Source organism: Bradysia coprophila (genome assembly GCF_014529535.1).
Source record: "Bradysia coprophila strain Holo2 chromosome X unlocalized genomic scaffold, BU_Bcop_v1 contig_45, whole genome shotgun sequence".
In the NCBI taxonomy this organism is placed as follows: domain Eukaryota; kingdom Metazoa; phylum Arthropoda; class Insecta; order Diptera; family Sciaridae; genus Bradysia; species Bradysia coprophila.
The window spans coordinates 154172-170313 of record NW_023503339.1 but is presented as its reverse complement, the minus strand read 5'-3'; the positions used below and the strand labels follow the sequence as shown (position 1 = coordinate 170313).

General features: G+C 40.7%; 1 protein-coding gene across 2 annotated transcripts; it reads right to left on the bottom strand.

Annotated features, from left to right (window-relative positions):
* Window positions 1–1170: 1170 nt before the first annotated feature.
* LOC119070084 (ubiquitin carboxyl-terminal hydrolase puf) lies at window positions 1171–14866 on the bottom strand. 2 transcript variants are annotated; one of them, XM_037174397.1, is made up of 23 exons: window positions 14656–14866; window positions 14256–14352; window positions 13815–14175; window positions 13332–13743; window positions 12620–13261; window positions 12496–12553; window positions 11831–12437; window positions 11168–11770; window positions 10843–11099; window positions 8321–10778; window positions 7516–8258; window positions 7265–7454; window positions 6699–7192; window positions 6515–6632; window positions 5990–6448; window positions 5730–5915; window positions 5265–5664; window positions 4912–5180; window positions 4652–4842; window positions 3482–4579; window positions 3287–3410; window positions 3014–3218; window positions 1171–2901 (listed from the first exon to the last, which is right to left on the bottom strand). In XM_037174397.1, exons 1-23 carry the CDS (start codon window positions 14696–14698, stop codon window positions 2267–2269), a joined length of 10650 nt encoding a protein of 3549 aa, XP_037030292.1. In that variant the 5' UTR covers window positions 14699–14866; the 3' UTR covers window positions 1171–2266. The 2 variants fall into 2 exon arrangements, with proteins under 2 accessions (XP_037030292.1, XP_037030293.1); XM_037174398.1 differs by having other exon boundaries at window positions 7271–7454.
* Between the last annotated feature and the right edge of the window lie 1276 nt (window positions 14867–16142).

The following is a 16142-nucleotide window of genomic DNA, read 5'->3' as shown; positions in this document are numbered from 1 at the left end:
TTTTATTGCGGTTCATTACAGCAAATTACAATTTTTCCGGATGGGTCCATTTCCGATCCTGTAAAATCGGCCACATAGTGGAGCGAACAAGCCAATACTTTGCATGTATTAAATCAAAGGATGTTACGAGAAATAGAGACTTCCAGCAATATCCAAAAAAGAATAAATATGAGTTTTATACAATAGGGGCTTATCAGTATTCGTACAATGACGAATTTATCACAAAAATTGTATTCTTCCACATTGAGCTATTTGTATCAGAAAACATAAAGTTGTTAAAAAATGTATTCTTCCCAGCGAATGAAAGCTACTAAAAATGTCCTAAGACCTAGGTCAAAATACCTCCTAAATAGGAGGATTGTTCTAGCGTGGGAGTTTTGTAGAATATCCGATTACAATGTGCGATTATGAGAAATAAGTTTCAGATTTCAATTAAAAGAAGATTTACCATGAAAACCATTGAAAAAAATATTTAATTTTTTTTACAGAAATTATTGCCAAATATTCTTGCCACCCCGATGCCATCCCACTTATTAGAATCTTAGTAAGAATCCAATTAGATTGAATTAGAATGGATCGAGATTTAGATTTTAGCTTCATTGCAATTACAGCTTTTAAAGTGAGATATAAAATCAAGCAGACGTTTTTCAGATATTCTGTTTACACTTTTGTTCTACAGAATAATAATATACATCAATTAAAAATAAGTTATTTATACTTTACACGGTCTATTGAAAACGCAAAATAATTGTCGATCCCATCAACGCAAAATTGCTCGCGCGTCTCCTGTCTATGGCCCCTTTTCGAAAGATTTATTTAAAAAAAACCTCTCCGATCAAAATTTTATATTTTTAAATTATTTAATTATTCATTAGGCTTTTTATGTATAAAAAAATCAAATTCTAAACTTAATTTCACATTTTGATGGTTCTCAAATAAATAAGTTAACAGTAGTAACGATTAAGGAAAATCATAAATTCACAAAGTTGGCATACGAAAAATTAAAAAAAAATTAAAACCGAAAAATTGGAAAAGACAGTTCAACTAATCAGTGTGGCTGTGTGTGGTTGTATATATGTGTGTTATTCGGTGTGACCAAAACCTTTTACAACTCACCTATTATATAATAGTTTTCTGTTCGTTTGTTTTTTGTTTTATTTTTGTTTTTTCCGTTCTCATTACAATTCAATTTAAATTAAATTCGACAAACATTGCGGACAATTTTATTATTTTTTCCTTTTTGTTTTCTATTGGAAAATATCTGAATTTACAATATTCACAGTGAAAACAACGTTTCTAATGAGAGAGCTGAGGCATGTTTCGTTTCGGATTTTCCAAAATTTAACCATAATTTTGATGCCTCTTGTCGCATTTTATTAATGGGATCTACTAACATACCTAAGTTTCAATATTGACACTGTTCATGAAAATGAAAAGGAGTAAAAAGGTCAGAATCAGGGGTCATTCATCGTCCAAACTTACTATTTAACGAAGACTTTCCCCAGTGGAAATGAGAATCTTCAATTGTTCAAAAGGCAAAGAGATTTTTTCGTCATTGGAGACTATCATGTCCACAAGGAAAATACGCATAAGTGCGAACATTCTCTTTTTGTCAGTGACTGTTCAGGGGACCAGTTGTTTTCATCCCGCTGTCATTTTTTGTTGATTTGTTAAAATCTGTTTATCGTGGGCAAAGACGAATTTTCGCAGAATGCACACATGAAAAACGTTTTGCTCACCTTGGGATCAAAAGGAAATCCCATCTCGAGTAGACTTTGCTATTGTTGAAATTTCCTATTTTGTTTCTTGGTAAACAAACAACTATTTCTGATAAAGGTTGGAGGAAGCTATGTCTGGATTTTATAAGAGTCTCGCTACAGGGTAGGATACAACCGCTCGACATATCAAAGTAATTTGATCATCTTATGTTTCGATCTTACAAATTTCATATCTGTGGATGACCGTGTCTCTTGTTGTTGATTACAAATCGATTTAAAAATGAATTTTTGTTACGAACTCTAAAGCCGGTTTCGTTGCCTTAGAACTGGTATGTTCCAACATTTTATAGATTTTACGTTTGACTATCAATTTTGGGTTCAATTTTCGGGATTAGTTTCCCCTTTTAAAGACCTCTCATGTATTTGAATCAATGAATGCCATTTTCTCAAAATTATCAAAAATATATAAAAAAAAGAGAGAAGAAGAAAACAAATTAGAAAAAAGAAAAGAAAAGAATTGATTACCGAAATACATTTAACAATTTCACTCATTCAATTGCCATTGATGATTTGTTCGCGTCTGATGTTGGTGATGTGGCTGTTGTTGTCGTTGTTGTTGTTGTTGTTACATTTGTCGTCGTCGTCGTCGACTTTTTCGGTGGAGTTTCATGGTCTTTCTGATGTACCTTCTGATGGACCACGACAGCTTCGAGGCTATTACTGCTGTCGTCGTCGAACTGTTTCAGTATCGTCATCAGCGTGAATTCAATCTTCTTCAAAATGTTCCGTTCAACGGATTTCTCTTTCACTTCGTCAATTAACGGCGGCTTTGTGCCAGATATTGATGACGATGATGACGTTGTTGTTGTTGTTGTCGCCGCCGTCGTTGCTACTTCAGACGGCATCGTTGGATCACTGTCTTTATTGTCTGCTTCATTTTTCTTGACACTTGCATCTGATGACGTCTTTTTCACAGATGTTGATTGCTCTGGCTGTTCGGATGATGCTAAACTGCTGGATGCAACATCATCAGTCTTCGATGTGATCGCGGGCGCCGTTGATGATGATGGTGATGATGATGAAGACGATGTCGAAGACGAAGCCGATGACGATGCCGATGATGAGGCTGATGATACTGGCTGTACAGGAGAGTTGAGCTTTCGCTTTTTCGGTGGTGATTCGTCTGGGAGATTAAAATTAAAAATTTATTATTTTTTGGGCGTTCGAGGGACAACTTTCATTGTCGCAAAGGAAACAAGAATTATGAACTCAAGATAGAAGATTTTTCCGCTTACCGTCTTCGAATTCCTCTTTGAAGCGCGTCTTTATTGTGTTCAGGCAACTGAGCAACTGGCTTCTGATTGTTGTCGGTATTCCAAAGGCCTGCACAATTACACGGATGGTCAGCAAGTCGCCGCACAAGTCTTCGTAGTTTTCTTTCGACGTTACTACTTGACAAATTGAGTCCAACAGTCTTGGTGTTTGAACTTTAGACGTTGCCTGCAAAGAAGAAAAACAAGGATTTTTAGTTCGGCTGTGATGAAAGCGAGAAATTCAACCGGTTTTACCTTGGGGAAATAAATTTCCATGAAATTTGTGATAATTGGGTCATTCAGCGATATTCGCTCGTCTTTGACAATGACGTCAACATAGTCAATCAAATATGGATTGTTGATCAGAAGCTCAGCGTACCTAAATGAAGTTAACGTGTCAGTTGAATTGAGTTCAGTCAGAAGTGAGTCAGTCACTTCTTCAACACTTACTTGTTGGTATTTTTGTTATTGTAAATGCCAACCCAAAATTTGGGAAACAGGTTGAAGTGCAACGGTGCTCCTTCGATTCCGGCCAAGCAACTTAAACTGACCAGCGAATCGTTCAGCTGATTTGTGTTGACGGCCATCCGAAACATTACGTCCAAGAAATCATGATACGGTCGATAGAATGCATCGAGTCCGGCGTCAAAGTCCTTGTCCACGCCCTTTTGTAAAATCTGACTTTGCGGTATGCTCATCTGTACCATTGGTCGCGGTGGTCTGGGATTATTTTTGGATACTGAGGGCCACGGTATTTTCGTTCCTCGTCTGGGAAAGTACGGACCAAATCCAACGGAATTCGGCGATGATTGCGCTTGCACATGACAATTGGTAAACAATGGAGCTAAGATGTTGGTCACCTCCAGATTGGAATTACGAACCAGTTCTTTGAGAACTTCCAGCGACAAGTTTCTCATCTCAGGTGGATTGAATGTGTTTAAAAGCGTGGCCAATCGACGTACGGCTTCCGGTAAACCTTTGAGTGCTCCACTTGGTGGTCGTTTCTTCTGTTCACGCGAATTTATTCGTAACGCACTAACTAGTAAAACCAATTCAGTTAATAATTCCTGTAAATCTCCCGACACATGACAAGCAGTGGCCTCATGATACATGGAATGTAATGTGTGCAATGCCTCGAAACACATAGCAATACCACCATTAAACACCACAAATAAACGATCCTCATCGTTATCGACTAGTATACGCAGTGCGGCTATGACCGTTCCCCACGAAACTCGTGCATCCAATCCGGACAGATAGGCAGTGAGTGTGGTTCGACGGAATGACGAAATATCACGTTGTTCTGCTTCGGTAGCATCGGGATGACGGGCAGCAAACAGCGTCATCAGGCGAAACAGTTCATCGACTGCCATTGAATATTGTGTGGGATGGCTCGTGATGTTCTTGAACGCCCATTGAAGATTTTGATGAGCAGCCAATTGTCGTGTTAATGTGCGACTTTGCATACAGCAAAGTCTTAACAAGCCATAATAAGCCGGCAACATAGCTCTATTGTATGCCACGATTTCGGTGTCGTCGTGATCAGCTCTAAAGTGAAATTTAATCGAGACCAACGTTAGATCAATAAATAACGGATAATCGAATTGATGGGGCACTTACAAAATGTAATTAAATGCAATGTTTCTGGTTATTTCCGGACAATTTGTCATAATTTGTGCATTTTCTGGACAGTCGTTCGTAGCATGGTACCAGAATGCCAGCAAAGCCTGTTTGTTGTGATGAGCCGGAACACTTGGCTCTGACAAACGAGGATGAAACAATTCCCACAGTGATCGTAGGAACGGTCCCAACTGTAAACAGAAAACGGAAACATGTTTCACATTTGCATATTGTCGTCGTCCTGAACTTCAATGACTTACCATCAATTTTTCAGTCTTTGTTATCATACAGTACGTCATCAAACTGAAATAGGCAGTAAGTTTGCCGGTTCCATGTACTGAAATGTCTGTGTATGCTCTTGCTTGTCGTAATAGCCGAAGCAGCAGACTTAGGATGGTATGCAATATTATTAAAGCGTCCCCACTCAGTTCTCGTTGCGACGTTTGTATGGGAATTTTTAGTGAACTAGTACGGTAATTCGCGCGAAACGATTGAGATGGAACCAACGATATAAGTAGGTAAGCAGCAGCTGTGAGTCGAATTTGATTTCAATTAGAAATTCGTCTGTGATTAAGTAGATCTTCAATGATCAAATTTTGTAATTTCAACTCACCGTTACGAACGCGAGAGTTATTATGCGCCAACAGAAACTGTTCGACCCAATTTTCAGCCGACTGCAAAATCCAAGCATGAGCAATTTTATTCCTCGGCGCCTGGACAGCTAACCAATCTAATGCTGACTGCGGACAATATTCGGCCGCATCCCAAACTCGTTGCAAAACCAATTGTGAAAAGCATGGTAGACCAGATGGACCGCTCGATGATTCGGTGAGCAGTGTGAGCAATTTGAAAAATGGTCCACACAATTCCGTGTGCTTGGTTACGGTAGTGAACAACATAGAAATGATCTGGTTTGCTAGTCGTTCGTCCCACCGGCACAATGCGTGAATTAAGTGTCTGGTTTGGTGTGGATTTATATTGTCTTTGATTTGCTGATAAAGGAACGGAAAGCCCTGCAAAATGATAAGATTGAAATGTGGTAAATGTTCAAGGAAACTCTTGATCAGCAAAGACTTACTTTTCCACCAGCGATTGCATTGTAGTCTCTAGTGGCTAAATTAAGACGCAAATCAGCACCTCTGGATCGTTCCACCAAAGAAGCGACCAGTGCAATCATTTTGTCCAGTGATGCAGGACGTGCCTTAGAGTCAATTGACAATGCCTCGTCGGATGAATTGTCGTCATTGTCAGACGTAGATTCCAACTGAAAATGCAGAGTGGCAAAAGAAATTAATTTGGATGGTTCTCATAAAAGACTGCGAGCATATCAAAACTTACACAATCCTGCGTCTTGTGGCCCAGATAGAAATCAGCAACGCTACGAATGACATTAATCTTCAGCAGAAACATGCCCTCTTCTTCGCCCATTCTCGAGAAATTGTACAACAATTCGAAAAATTCACTCAAATGCCGTAAATGAGGCTTAGCACCATGTTCCATCAATATGATTAACGATTTGATGAATCTTGTCACACAAGACGCATTGCCGATCGTCTCTTTATCATCGTCGTCGCATTCAGTTTTCAAATACAGACCGAAATGGGTCGGACGCAATTGCTGAATGACGTGAATGACAAGCCTTTGGAACATTTGCCGAACCATTTGATTCGGACATTGAATTAGCACCTGAACCGGCCACCATGGTTCCGTTGACATGTGAGTCAAGAACCATTCGCATGCTTCCTGACTGGCGTTAAATTGTTTTGTTAATAGTTCAACCCATAGCACCATGGTCGGCTAAATGGGGGAAAAGAATTGTTGCTGATGGGACACATTGATTGATTGCCGAGATCCGATTCTTACCTTCTCTTTGGCGTGAATAAACGTCTCAATGAAAAACGAAACAGATAATTGAGCAGCTATGCATGTGACATCAGTTTGAAGTTTCTGAGGTATGTGGCCGCAGATTTGCGACATAAAGCTAAAAGCACAAAGGAAATGATTAGAACGGAACCGTTCGAGGCACTACGAGCTTTGTGTAAATTACTTGAAATACGTGTGCTCGAATATATTCCGATCTTGCAGGAAATGACGATTGTCTTGCCAGATCCACTCTTCAAGATCTTTACACAACAAACTGGTACGTTTTGTAATTGATGATGACTCGTTTCCATTAGCTATGCGTTTCGATTGGTTGGCTGTTGCATTAACTTTACCCTTACTATCTATATCACATTTGTTGTGTGCTAAATTACTGTTCGTTAATTCAATATTTGATTCAGTCTCTTCGATTGCTACTTGATCGGATGTTGTCGAATCAATTGGTATCGGAATACTTTTACTTTGCAGTTCAATTTCGGTAGATTGATTCGATGAACAGCTTGCAATTGGCAGTGATTGTTCGCTAGGCTCACAACCATCACTATTCGTTGGCTCGTCATCTTTACTCGAACGTCGCTCATAAAACAGCATGTACGCCGAATTCGTTTTCTCGAAACTAAAGTCCAAATACTTTTCGGTTGCCGGATCGTAGGTTTTGCTCTGAAGGGGAAAATAAGAAAAATTCCATCGTTACAATGTCGGATTCTTTGCTAAGTCGAAGTAGGTCGTAACTCTTACAATCATTTCACCACCAAAACACTCGGCGGCTATCTGCGATGGATCGAATATTTTCACTTCAGCATCATTAAACAAAAACCATCGATCCTGTTGACCGTTCAACGAATTTCTCTCTTTAATGAAACTGTAGTAATGTCCACCATCCGCTGTGCCTGTATGTACCGTCACTCCGACCAAATCATATCTGAAATTACATTTTCGTTTAACAATTCGGTTTTAATCCGCGATCTTGTTTCCACACTCACTCATGGTGATCTTCGAACTCGTTGCTATCTTCCTTTTCCGGTTCCTTTTGCGTTGCACCATCATCTTTCGTTGTCTCGTCGCCGGTTTTGACCTTGTCTGCCGTCTCAGATTTCGATTGCTCTTCAGACTCGTTTCCCGTGCCGTCAACTTTGATCTCGTCTACTGCAACGGTCGACTCATCCGTTTTCCGTTTCCCCTCTTGATACTGTTGTGGCATCAGCGTTTTCTCCATGTAACCAGACATGTCCAATCGCATCGGAAATGAGAAGTGAGTGTTCACCTTTTCCTTTAACATTGTCAACATGTTGAATGTATAGCGCATGGTGTTGAAACAGAGAATTTGTGGCAGCTTTTTGAAACAGGCCCTTTTCTCTGCCCTCACTTTTCGGCCACACTGAGAACACGTATACATGTTGTCACCCTCAAGGGTATCTTTGACGGTTACTTCGTCCAGCGATTCATGCAAGTTTCGCATATCCGCCACCTGGCAACGAACGGTGTAAAATTCTTCCAGAGTTCGACTAACATGACCGCAGTCCAGAGAGACGACGTTATTCGATTGAGTGCCACAGAACAGACGCTTGATTAAAGTCTTTAGGTCGGGTGTCATTTCCTCCAATTTAGACACAAGATCAATGAAAAATTCGGCCATGTCTTTCTGTTCGCCAGTATTTAACGGCTGATGATCCATCTGATAGACTCGACAGAACGATCGTGGATTGTATGATTTTCGCTCCGATTCCTAGTGCAAAAAAGGACAAGTTTAAGAAGCGTCCAAAAACTTAGATTAGAAGAGTTACTCACCATTAAATAGGCGAACATTCTCTGCAGTTCGAGCAATGTTGATTCGTGCTTCTGGGCAGCTAGTGGACCAATTTTCAAAATGGCTTCTCTTGCCTGAGGCATCATAAACAAATGCTGGATACACGAGGCCATATAGCACGTAGCACCAAGATTAGTTAAACCAACGTATCCGCATTCCGATCTACCGTCATCCCTGGGCCAATAGTCCCATGGATATGTCGAATGTGGACCGGGTCGGTGCTGATCCATTAGCTTTCCATGCAGAATCGTAAAGTTTTTCGGACATTTTCTGCATAATTCGACGAGCAGATCATACGCGGCCAGTCTGGCCGATTGAGATTTGCATTTCGGCTTTTGACGATTTTGCGGTGATGGCAAATCGAATAAACAATCGAAAATTTCGCTAATAAACTGTTCTGCTTCGTGGCTGAATTTGAATTGTGGATTTCGTTTCATCAAATTTGTAATCAAATTTAACAGTCCGACCAATCCATCGTCCTGGTTGCCGTATCTTGTTTCCAGAAAGTCTCGCTTCAAAATGCAATCAGCTACCTGTCGGCACAATGCCTCGATGTCAAAGAATGTTGACTGTGATTCTTTGGAGTCGCTCTCTTTTTTCTCAACCAGTCGGCATAATAACCAAAAGTAATCTCTACATGCAGGGCCATACGGTTCTTTGCCGTCGTCGTTTGAGTAATTCGGATTCGAATGCTGCAAAACCATCTTTTCGGCAATAGGCAAAAAACCAATGAGTTTTGTCACTAACGGTTCCATCAAGCAGTCGTACTTTATGTTGTTGCCCAAACATATTCGATACAACCCTGCACAGGCTTCTCGTCTTACAGCCGGTTCGGGGTCATCTAAAATGAATCGCTGCAACCAACCACATAGATCCGGATCTGACCAAAGATATTCTCGAGCTGGTGCCGATGAGTGCACCAAGCACACCAGCAAATTCATAGTGAAATGAATTACTTGAGATCGCCCCCAAAATCCGGTTTTGAAATGGTGAGGATTTGTCGGAAGACCAGCGTCGTTTAGGATGGACGATAAGCGTTTTAATGTTGCCTCTGGTATCATCATTTTCATCATATTTTCGTTGAGAACGGGCAACGAATCGTCTGGTTTCATTTCTTCAACGCCTAATAGGCATAAAATCCGTAACAGACTCGCCAAACAATCATTCCGCCATTCGTTACAGTCGTCGACACCTTTTTCGGATTGTAGCATACCCGACATAAAAATATCAAACAAATGACGTAGACCACCACACTTGATGAAAGCATCCGTCCAACGAACCGCTGGTTCCGGTACTTGATTTTTGATATTACCGTCTCCATCCTGAATTTTGATTGCTTTGGATTCAGTTGTGTTAATTTTATCACCGTCTGTCGTCTCCTTTACAGTATTTTCCTCGTCACCGCTGACTTTCGTCACATCTTTGATTGTATCAACACTAGACTCTTCGGTTTTATCCACTTTTGGTGTCTTCTGTTTATGTTGCTGCTTGTGGTTCGATTTCGATTTCGGTTGAATCGCTTTCAAATTGCTCTCGTTGCCGCAACACCCGGATGGCTTTGTCTTGGACAAACTTTCAACGATATGCAGTGAGTACATAAATTTTTGTAAATTGTTTGGATGTAGCAGTTCCTGAATCTGTTGTTGATATTCGGAATCCGGGTTGACTTTTTCCGACGTAGTATCACTGCCGCTCGTCTGAAAAACTTTGGTGACGTTTTTGAATTTATTCAATACGTCCGGGTTCGTCGGCAGCATAGCCAAAATATCCCAAACACGTCGCGAGAGCAATTGTGCTTTTGTATGCGGCTGAACGCATCCCCGTTTACTCGGCAACTTCATATCGCCAAGAGTCTGCATCAGCTGAAACAATTCCTCGAAGTACTTGGGCTGCAGCAACAGAACTGTTGGAAGACACTCTTTGGGTGGCGGAGGTTGCAGCGATGGATGATCGGCTGGATCACGACGTCTACCACCTCGGCTTCCGAGCGACACATATACCATTTGATTGTCTTTGAATCCAACGTCAGACAGACTTCGTTCATCGTACTCCGATGTGATTTCCTGTCCTTGCGTTATGATCCGCAATGGTCCTTCGCTCAATAGTAGTCCCAGTACCGGGGCTGTTGCGCCCGACGATTTAGCACCACCTTGTAATGTTTCCCACCATTTACCAATTTCGGCCTTCAAATCAGCCACCAAGTCAGATGTGTGCAAGTGTAACACCGATTTCTCAGACAATCCATTCGGCTGGAGTACGACGCGAATCTGCGGTCCAAGGCCATCGTTACGAAGGGCGCTATGCGAACCAAAACTTTTTCCTTCGAGTGCCCAGCGACGAAGATGATATGCATACCGACGACGGAATGTGTCTAAATGCGTATTCAGGAGCATTAGTGCACGTTGAACGCACATCAATGCATTTTCCTGGTATTCGGTGCTGTAAATTTAGGTGAAACGATTATGATCGAAAACTTAAAGGCCGTTCAGCACGTTCATCATACCTGTTCAGGTCTTCGGAGGCTTGTTTCAAATGATTCATACAATGGGCGACAAATTCTTTCTCCAATTTTAGCTGCTGTCCCATGTAATATGAATTGATGTATTGAATAGCAGCCAACGAAACGTCTGTGTTTGAAGCTCTCAGAGCGATTTTCCACAAATGACTCATGCCGACAATGTCCATTGAAGAATCGGTGTCATAATGAGCGGCTGCCAGTCGAGCTAAGCTGCATAATTGTTGAAATAGGCCCAGAGCAACCTGTAATTTAGCAAAACGATCGATATAGAGAACGATCACTGGCATCACTGTTTCGTGTCGGAAATTACCATCGAAATTCCTTCTGGTTTCAATTCCGGAAGCTTTTTCAAATACAAATGCTGTAACGTATCAATACCCAAAGCATGTTGATCCGCGCCCTTGGCTTGCCCTTGCAGCCATGCGAACAAACAATCCGAACATTCTGAATCGTTAGCCAACCATTCCCACAATGCGTCCACTTGCTCCAAACTCAATCGAAACGAGTCTGGTGATCCCATGGTGCTGAATACCGACGACAGAAACTGTAGTCGAACTTGCACCTGCGTCAAATGTGAATACATCAAGCCACCGCTTTGATTTAAAACTTGACCCTGATTTTGATTTTTCGTTGAATTGGCGTAAAATTTTAAATTGTTAAAAAAATGGGTCATCATGTTGTGAACCTCTTCGGCCCACATGGTCACTTGATGTGTGTCAATGGCTCGGAATTGTTGGAACGATGCGAATAGTTTTGGCAATAAACGTAGACTAACGATAACACTGCGATTAGAAGCGAGATTTTGAAGGCAACCTTCTATGAATTTTGTACGAATCATTTTTTCCGTGTTGAAGCACAGCAATGTTCCCAATGCTTTTTCCGCTTCAAGTGCTAGCGATTCACCCAACTGGCCCTGGAATCGGTTTCGATGTTAAGATTGAACTCAAAACAAAAACAGAATTCAAACACTCACAATTTTATCGTCCATCAGCAGGTCCCACAACAATGTGTTGCCCGGTTGGCATACCTCAGCGACGCGATAAGTTAGCTGCTGTTTCTGATCTTTGATCGCTTTATCCATCACTTTGCACGACGCATTTCTAGTTGACTTTGCAACAGTCTGAAAATGTTCTCGAATAATGTCTCGAGACGCAAACTGTGCGGCTAAATGTTCCATCTCTTCATCGCACACTTCATCGTCCTCATCTTCGTCCTCAAAGTCGGCCATATTCTTTTCCGATTTATTGCTCAGCGGCGACGAATATCCATCATTTTCCGCACCACTCAATAAATCCGAAATGGCACTCAGAAACGGGCCGTCAGTGTGTCCATGCGGATGTCCAAGCATAGAAGATTGAATGTGTGTATCACTGCAGTCACTCTCATTTATCCCAATGACACCTTCACTCTGAGATTCGCCATCCGATATGGGTTCCATATTTTGAAGTTGCTTTTTGGTAATCACTCGCACTTTCCGTCGCTTTCGTATTTTCTTTCGCAACGCATAATTGCCAACGTCATCTAAGCAGTCGTCACTACTGCTTGCATTCATGACCGGGACCAATCGTCGATTTGTTCGACTGAAATTGCGAGAAATTGATTAATCGTTCGGCATAAAAGACGAACCATGTTACATACCCGACATCCGCTTTCAGTTTTGTACAGTCAATGTCAATCTCTTCGATCTTGCTGCTGTCTAAACTCGGAAGAGAGAAAATTCATTGCAATTGAGAAATTAGAGTCGATCGAATTTAGAACATACCGTCGGTGGTTTCGTCGCAGCACGGCTTATGTCTCGGCTGTTTGCACGGAGTAGGACCAGAATCAGATCCAAATTCAATGACAATACTTTTCTGGCCATCTGAACTGTCCTCATCCGGATGCTCCTCTTCACTATTGCTGCCATCCATGCTGACACTATTTTCCGAACTGGATGGAACATGCGCTAAAACGCCGGGCAATTCAATCGGTTGCCTTGAGCCGTCTCGTGACCAAATCAGTTTGGTTAATGCCGATGTTATGTAAATACTTTGTTCCGTGTGCTCTTTCGGATCCAATCGGCACAACAACGAATACAAATGAAGTGCCGGCTGTGGCACCAGATTCTTCACCAATGACGGCAGAATATCGTAGATTGGTTTCGAGCAATGTTTCAACTGAGCAGCTTGCCAGATTAGATTGATGTGTTCTTCGTTAATTTGATTTTCAACAGCCAAAAAGTTCAGTACAATGTGCGATTGTTTGATCACTTCAGCGTGTAGATTCGGTCCGAATAGATGTGATATGATTTGGTATTCGGTCAACCAGTCGGCCAACTTTTGACCAACAATTTCTACTTCAGCTACAGTTTCCGATGTACATATTTCGTTGAACAGATTGATGTGAGCGTTTATTTGAGCCATGCCTGAAAGACGAATTTTGTTTTGGGAGATCATGAGTCAGACACGATCGATCGATAAAACCGGTTCACTTACCCGCCAATCTCATTGTTAACGTGGTCGATGTAAAGTACTTAAATGCCAAAGCCAATCCTTCGGTGTCGAATGCAATTTGAGTATCCAGCGGATCTTTTATCGCTGCCCACATAAAATCGGCCATCGATCGTGTGGCTGGTGATCTCAGATCTTGATCGGCCAGTTTACACATGTACTGTAACACCTTGACGCGAAGCGGCACAAACATTTGCACGACACTACGATAGTTCAGCCAAAGTTTCAAATTTGAAACGGCAGCGGTAATTGCGTGTGCTGTTGATACCGGCAAATTGGGCAGTTCAAAGCAGGCCATCATGGCACTCAGTCCACCGGTGTTACAAAATAGCGTAACATTTCGCAAAAGAAATGCGGGAATTTCACTGTCATGCAAATCACAAAACATGCTGAGACTCTGCAAAAGGGACGGTCAGAAGGGTTACGTTATGCGGCCAGTTTAAGCAATAATTTTAGTGTTCCGTTTACCTGAGCTTCCTGGGCAGATATATCATCCAATCGTGAATGTACGCCATGCTTGTAGGCAATGTACAATGGAAAGTTCAGTAAAAAAGCTTTCGAGATGAGAATTAGCAGCTGTTCCACTTCTTTAAGCGTCCACTGTGAATCGTTCTTTGAGTCTTCTTCCTTCTTTTCAACGGTATCAGTGGTGTCGTTCGCACTGTTACTGTCATTGTTGTTGTTATTGCTTGTTGGATTTGGTGGTTTCAATGCAGCAACCAAAGTTTGAATATTTTTTAGTTGTAACACAGCCAGATATATCATCCCCTGAACTATCAGATTGAATCGTTCGAAATTTTTAATGTCCCGATAGCAGCACATACATTGTCTGTGAACATAGAAAAGTGAACGATAGTTTCGTGTGAAATGGCTTTACGAATTGAATTAATTTTAGGAACACAAGTTTACCGTTGTGGCCATGTCTGGATGTATCCCAGCGCAATTTCGACTTCATGTTTTTGCAAAGTAGGGTGTTTCGAATCATTTCCAATCAATCGCAATTCGTCTGAAACACAGATACGTTCAATTTCAGTTAACAATTTGGTCGTAAACAAATAGTTTCACATTTCACATTCCCCGTATCGGGAAAAAAAAATTTCGTGTTCAAAATTCTCTTTGTGGAAAATGGACGGAAGAAAATAAAATTTGTTTGACATGACAACAAAGCGATTTTTCCGTGTGGTCGATGGCAAAAATTGAAACAAAAATTGTACACGAAACCGATTTTAATAAAATTACTGTTCCGTCCACAAAACAAAGAGAAAAATTGTTGGAAAATATTTGGAGAAAAAATTGCTTTATGACATACAGGACACCAGAAGATGTAAGAATTCCCCACACACGTCACACATTTTCACTTTGGACCAATTGACCGATTCATTAGGGCCCTACGTTTGTAATAAATAGTATTTCCGATTGATTTTTGAATCATTTACTTAGAAAATTGCAATTTATAAGAAAAACATTCAATAGCTAGTTTATCAAGTTAAGATTTGTCAAATGGCAGAATCAAAATGGAGGCGCACAAGGTGCCGTTCAATTTTTTCGGTATGGCTGCTGCCAGGACCGTAACATAGAAATTAAATTAGACACTAGAAAAGATAAGGTATGGCCGATCGGCCGATAAGATTTTAAGATTTAATTTAATTTTACACGGACAAAAAAGAGTTGAAAATCTTGCCTGTTGCAGGTAGCTTAGTCTCCAGGTCTAATGTATGTTATCTGAAGAGCTACAGCTGTGGCAGTTACTGTATAGGTTACCTGGAGACAAAGTAACCTGCAACAGGTAAGATTTTCAACTATTTTTTGTCAGTGTAAATAAATAACCCTCCTATAACTAGTGCTAAATAAATGAAGACAAGGTTCTGAAAGGACATCTAAAGATACCAAAGAGTTGATGACGAATGTAACGACACGTTAGCGTTATCCGTAGCGTCATATATGGGTATAAACAAAATTTAATTAACTAATTTTCAGTATTTAAACACTATGTCACCACTCAAAAATACTTATTTTTCATGCATACGAAAATCGCAAACTTTTTAGCCCCGTACGAAGTACAAAGGGGCTTATAGGATTACGATGCCGTGTGTAATTGATGGAATTCGAAGCAGACGGTAAGGGCAAAGTGTTTGCCTATGTTCATAGATGACGAATCTGCAATAAAAATTTTGTCTGTCCGTCTGTCCGTCTGTCCGTCTGTCACGTCGATATCTTGAGTAAATCAAATCCGATTTCAAAAATTCATGAGTTAGGGCCACCTAAGTGATTTAAGGTCTTTTGGTGATATTTATGGCAAAATAAACGATGGAAATGTAAATGACACGGCAAATGATAGGTATTGTCAATACCAATCCAGGAATTTTTTTTTTTTTTAAATCGGTTGAGTGGACCGTGAGTTAGGGCCTTAGAAGTGAAATGCTACTAGGGCCCTATGTGTATTTTACATAGAACTCGAGTAAATTTCATTCGTTTTTCGTAATTTTTGTTTGATTTGGAAGGTAATCGAATGCAAAATAGAATGTTGTTGAAAAAAAATTAAATTTGGGTCCTTGGCCTAAGGCCGCTACTAGGGCCCTGTGTGTATTTCACATATAACTCGAGTATATTTCATCCGTTTTTCGTAATTTTTGTTTCATTTGGAAGGTAATCAAAGGCCGAATAGAATGTTGTTGAAAAAAAAATTAAATTTGGGTCCTTGGACTTAGGCCACTACTAGGGCCCTATGTGTATTTTACATATAACTCGAGCAAATTTCATCCGTTTTTCGTAATTTTTGTTTCATTTGGGAGGTAA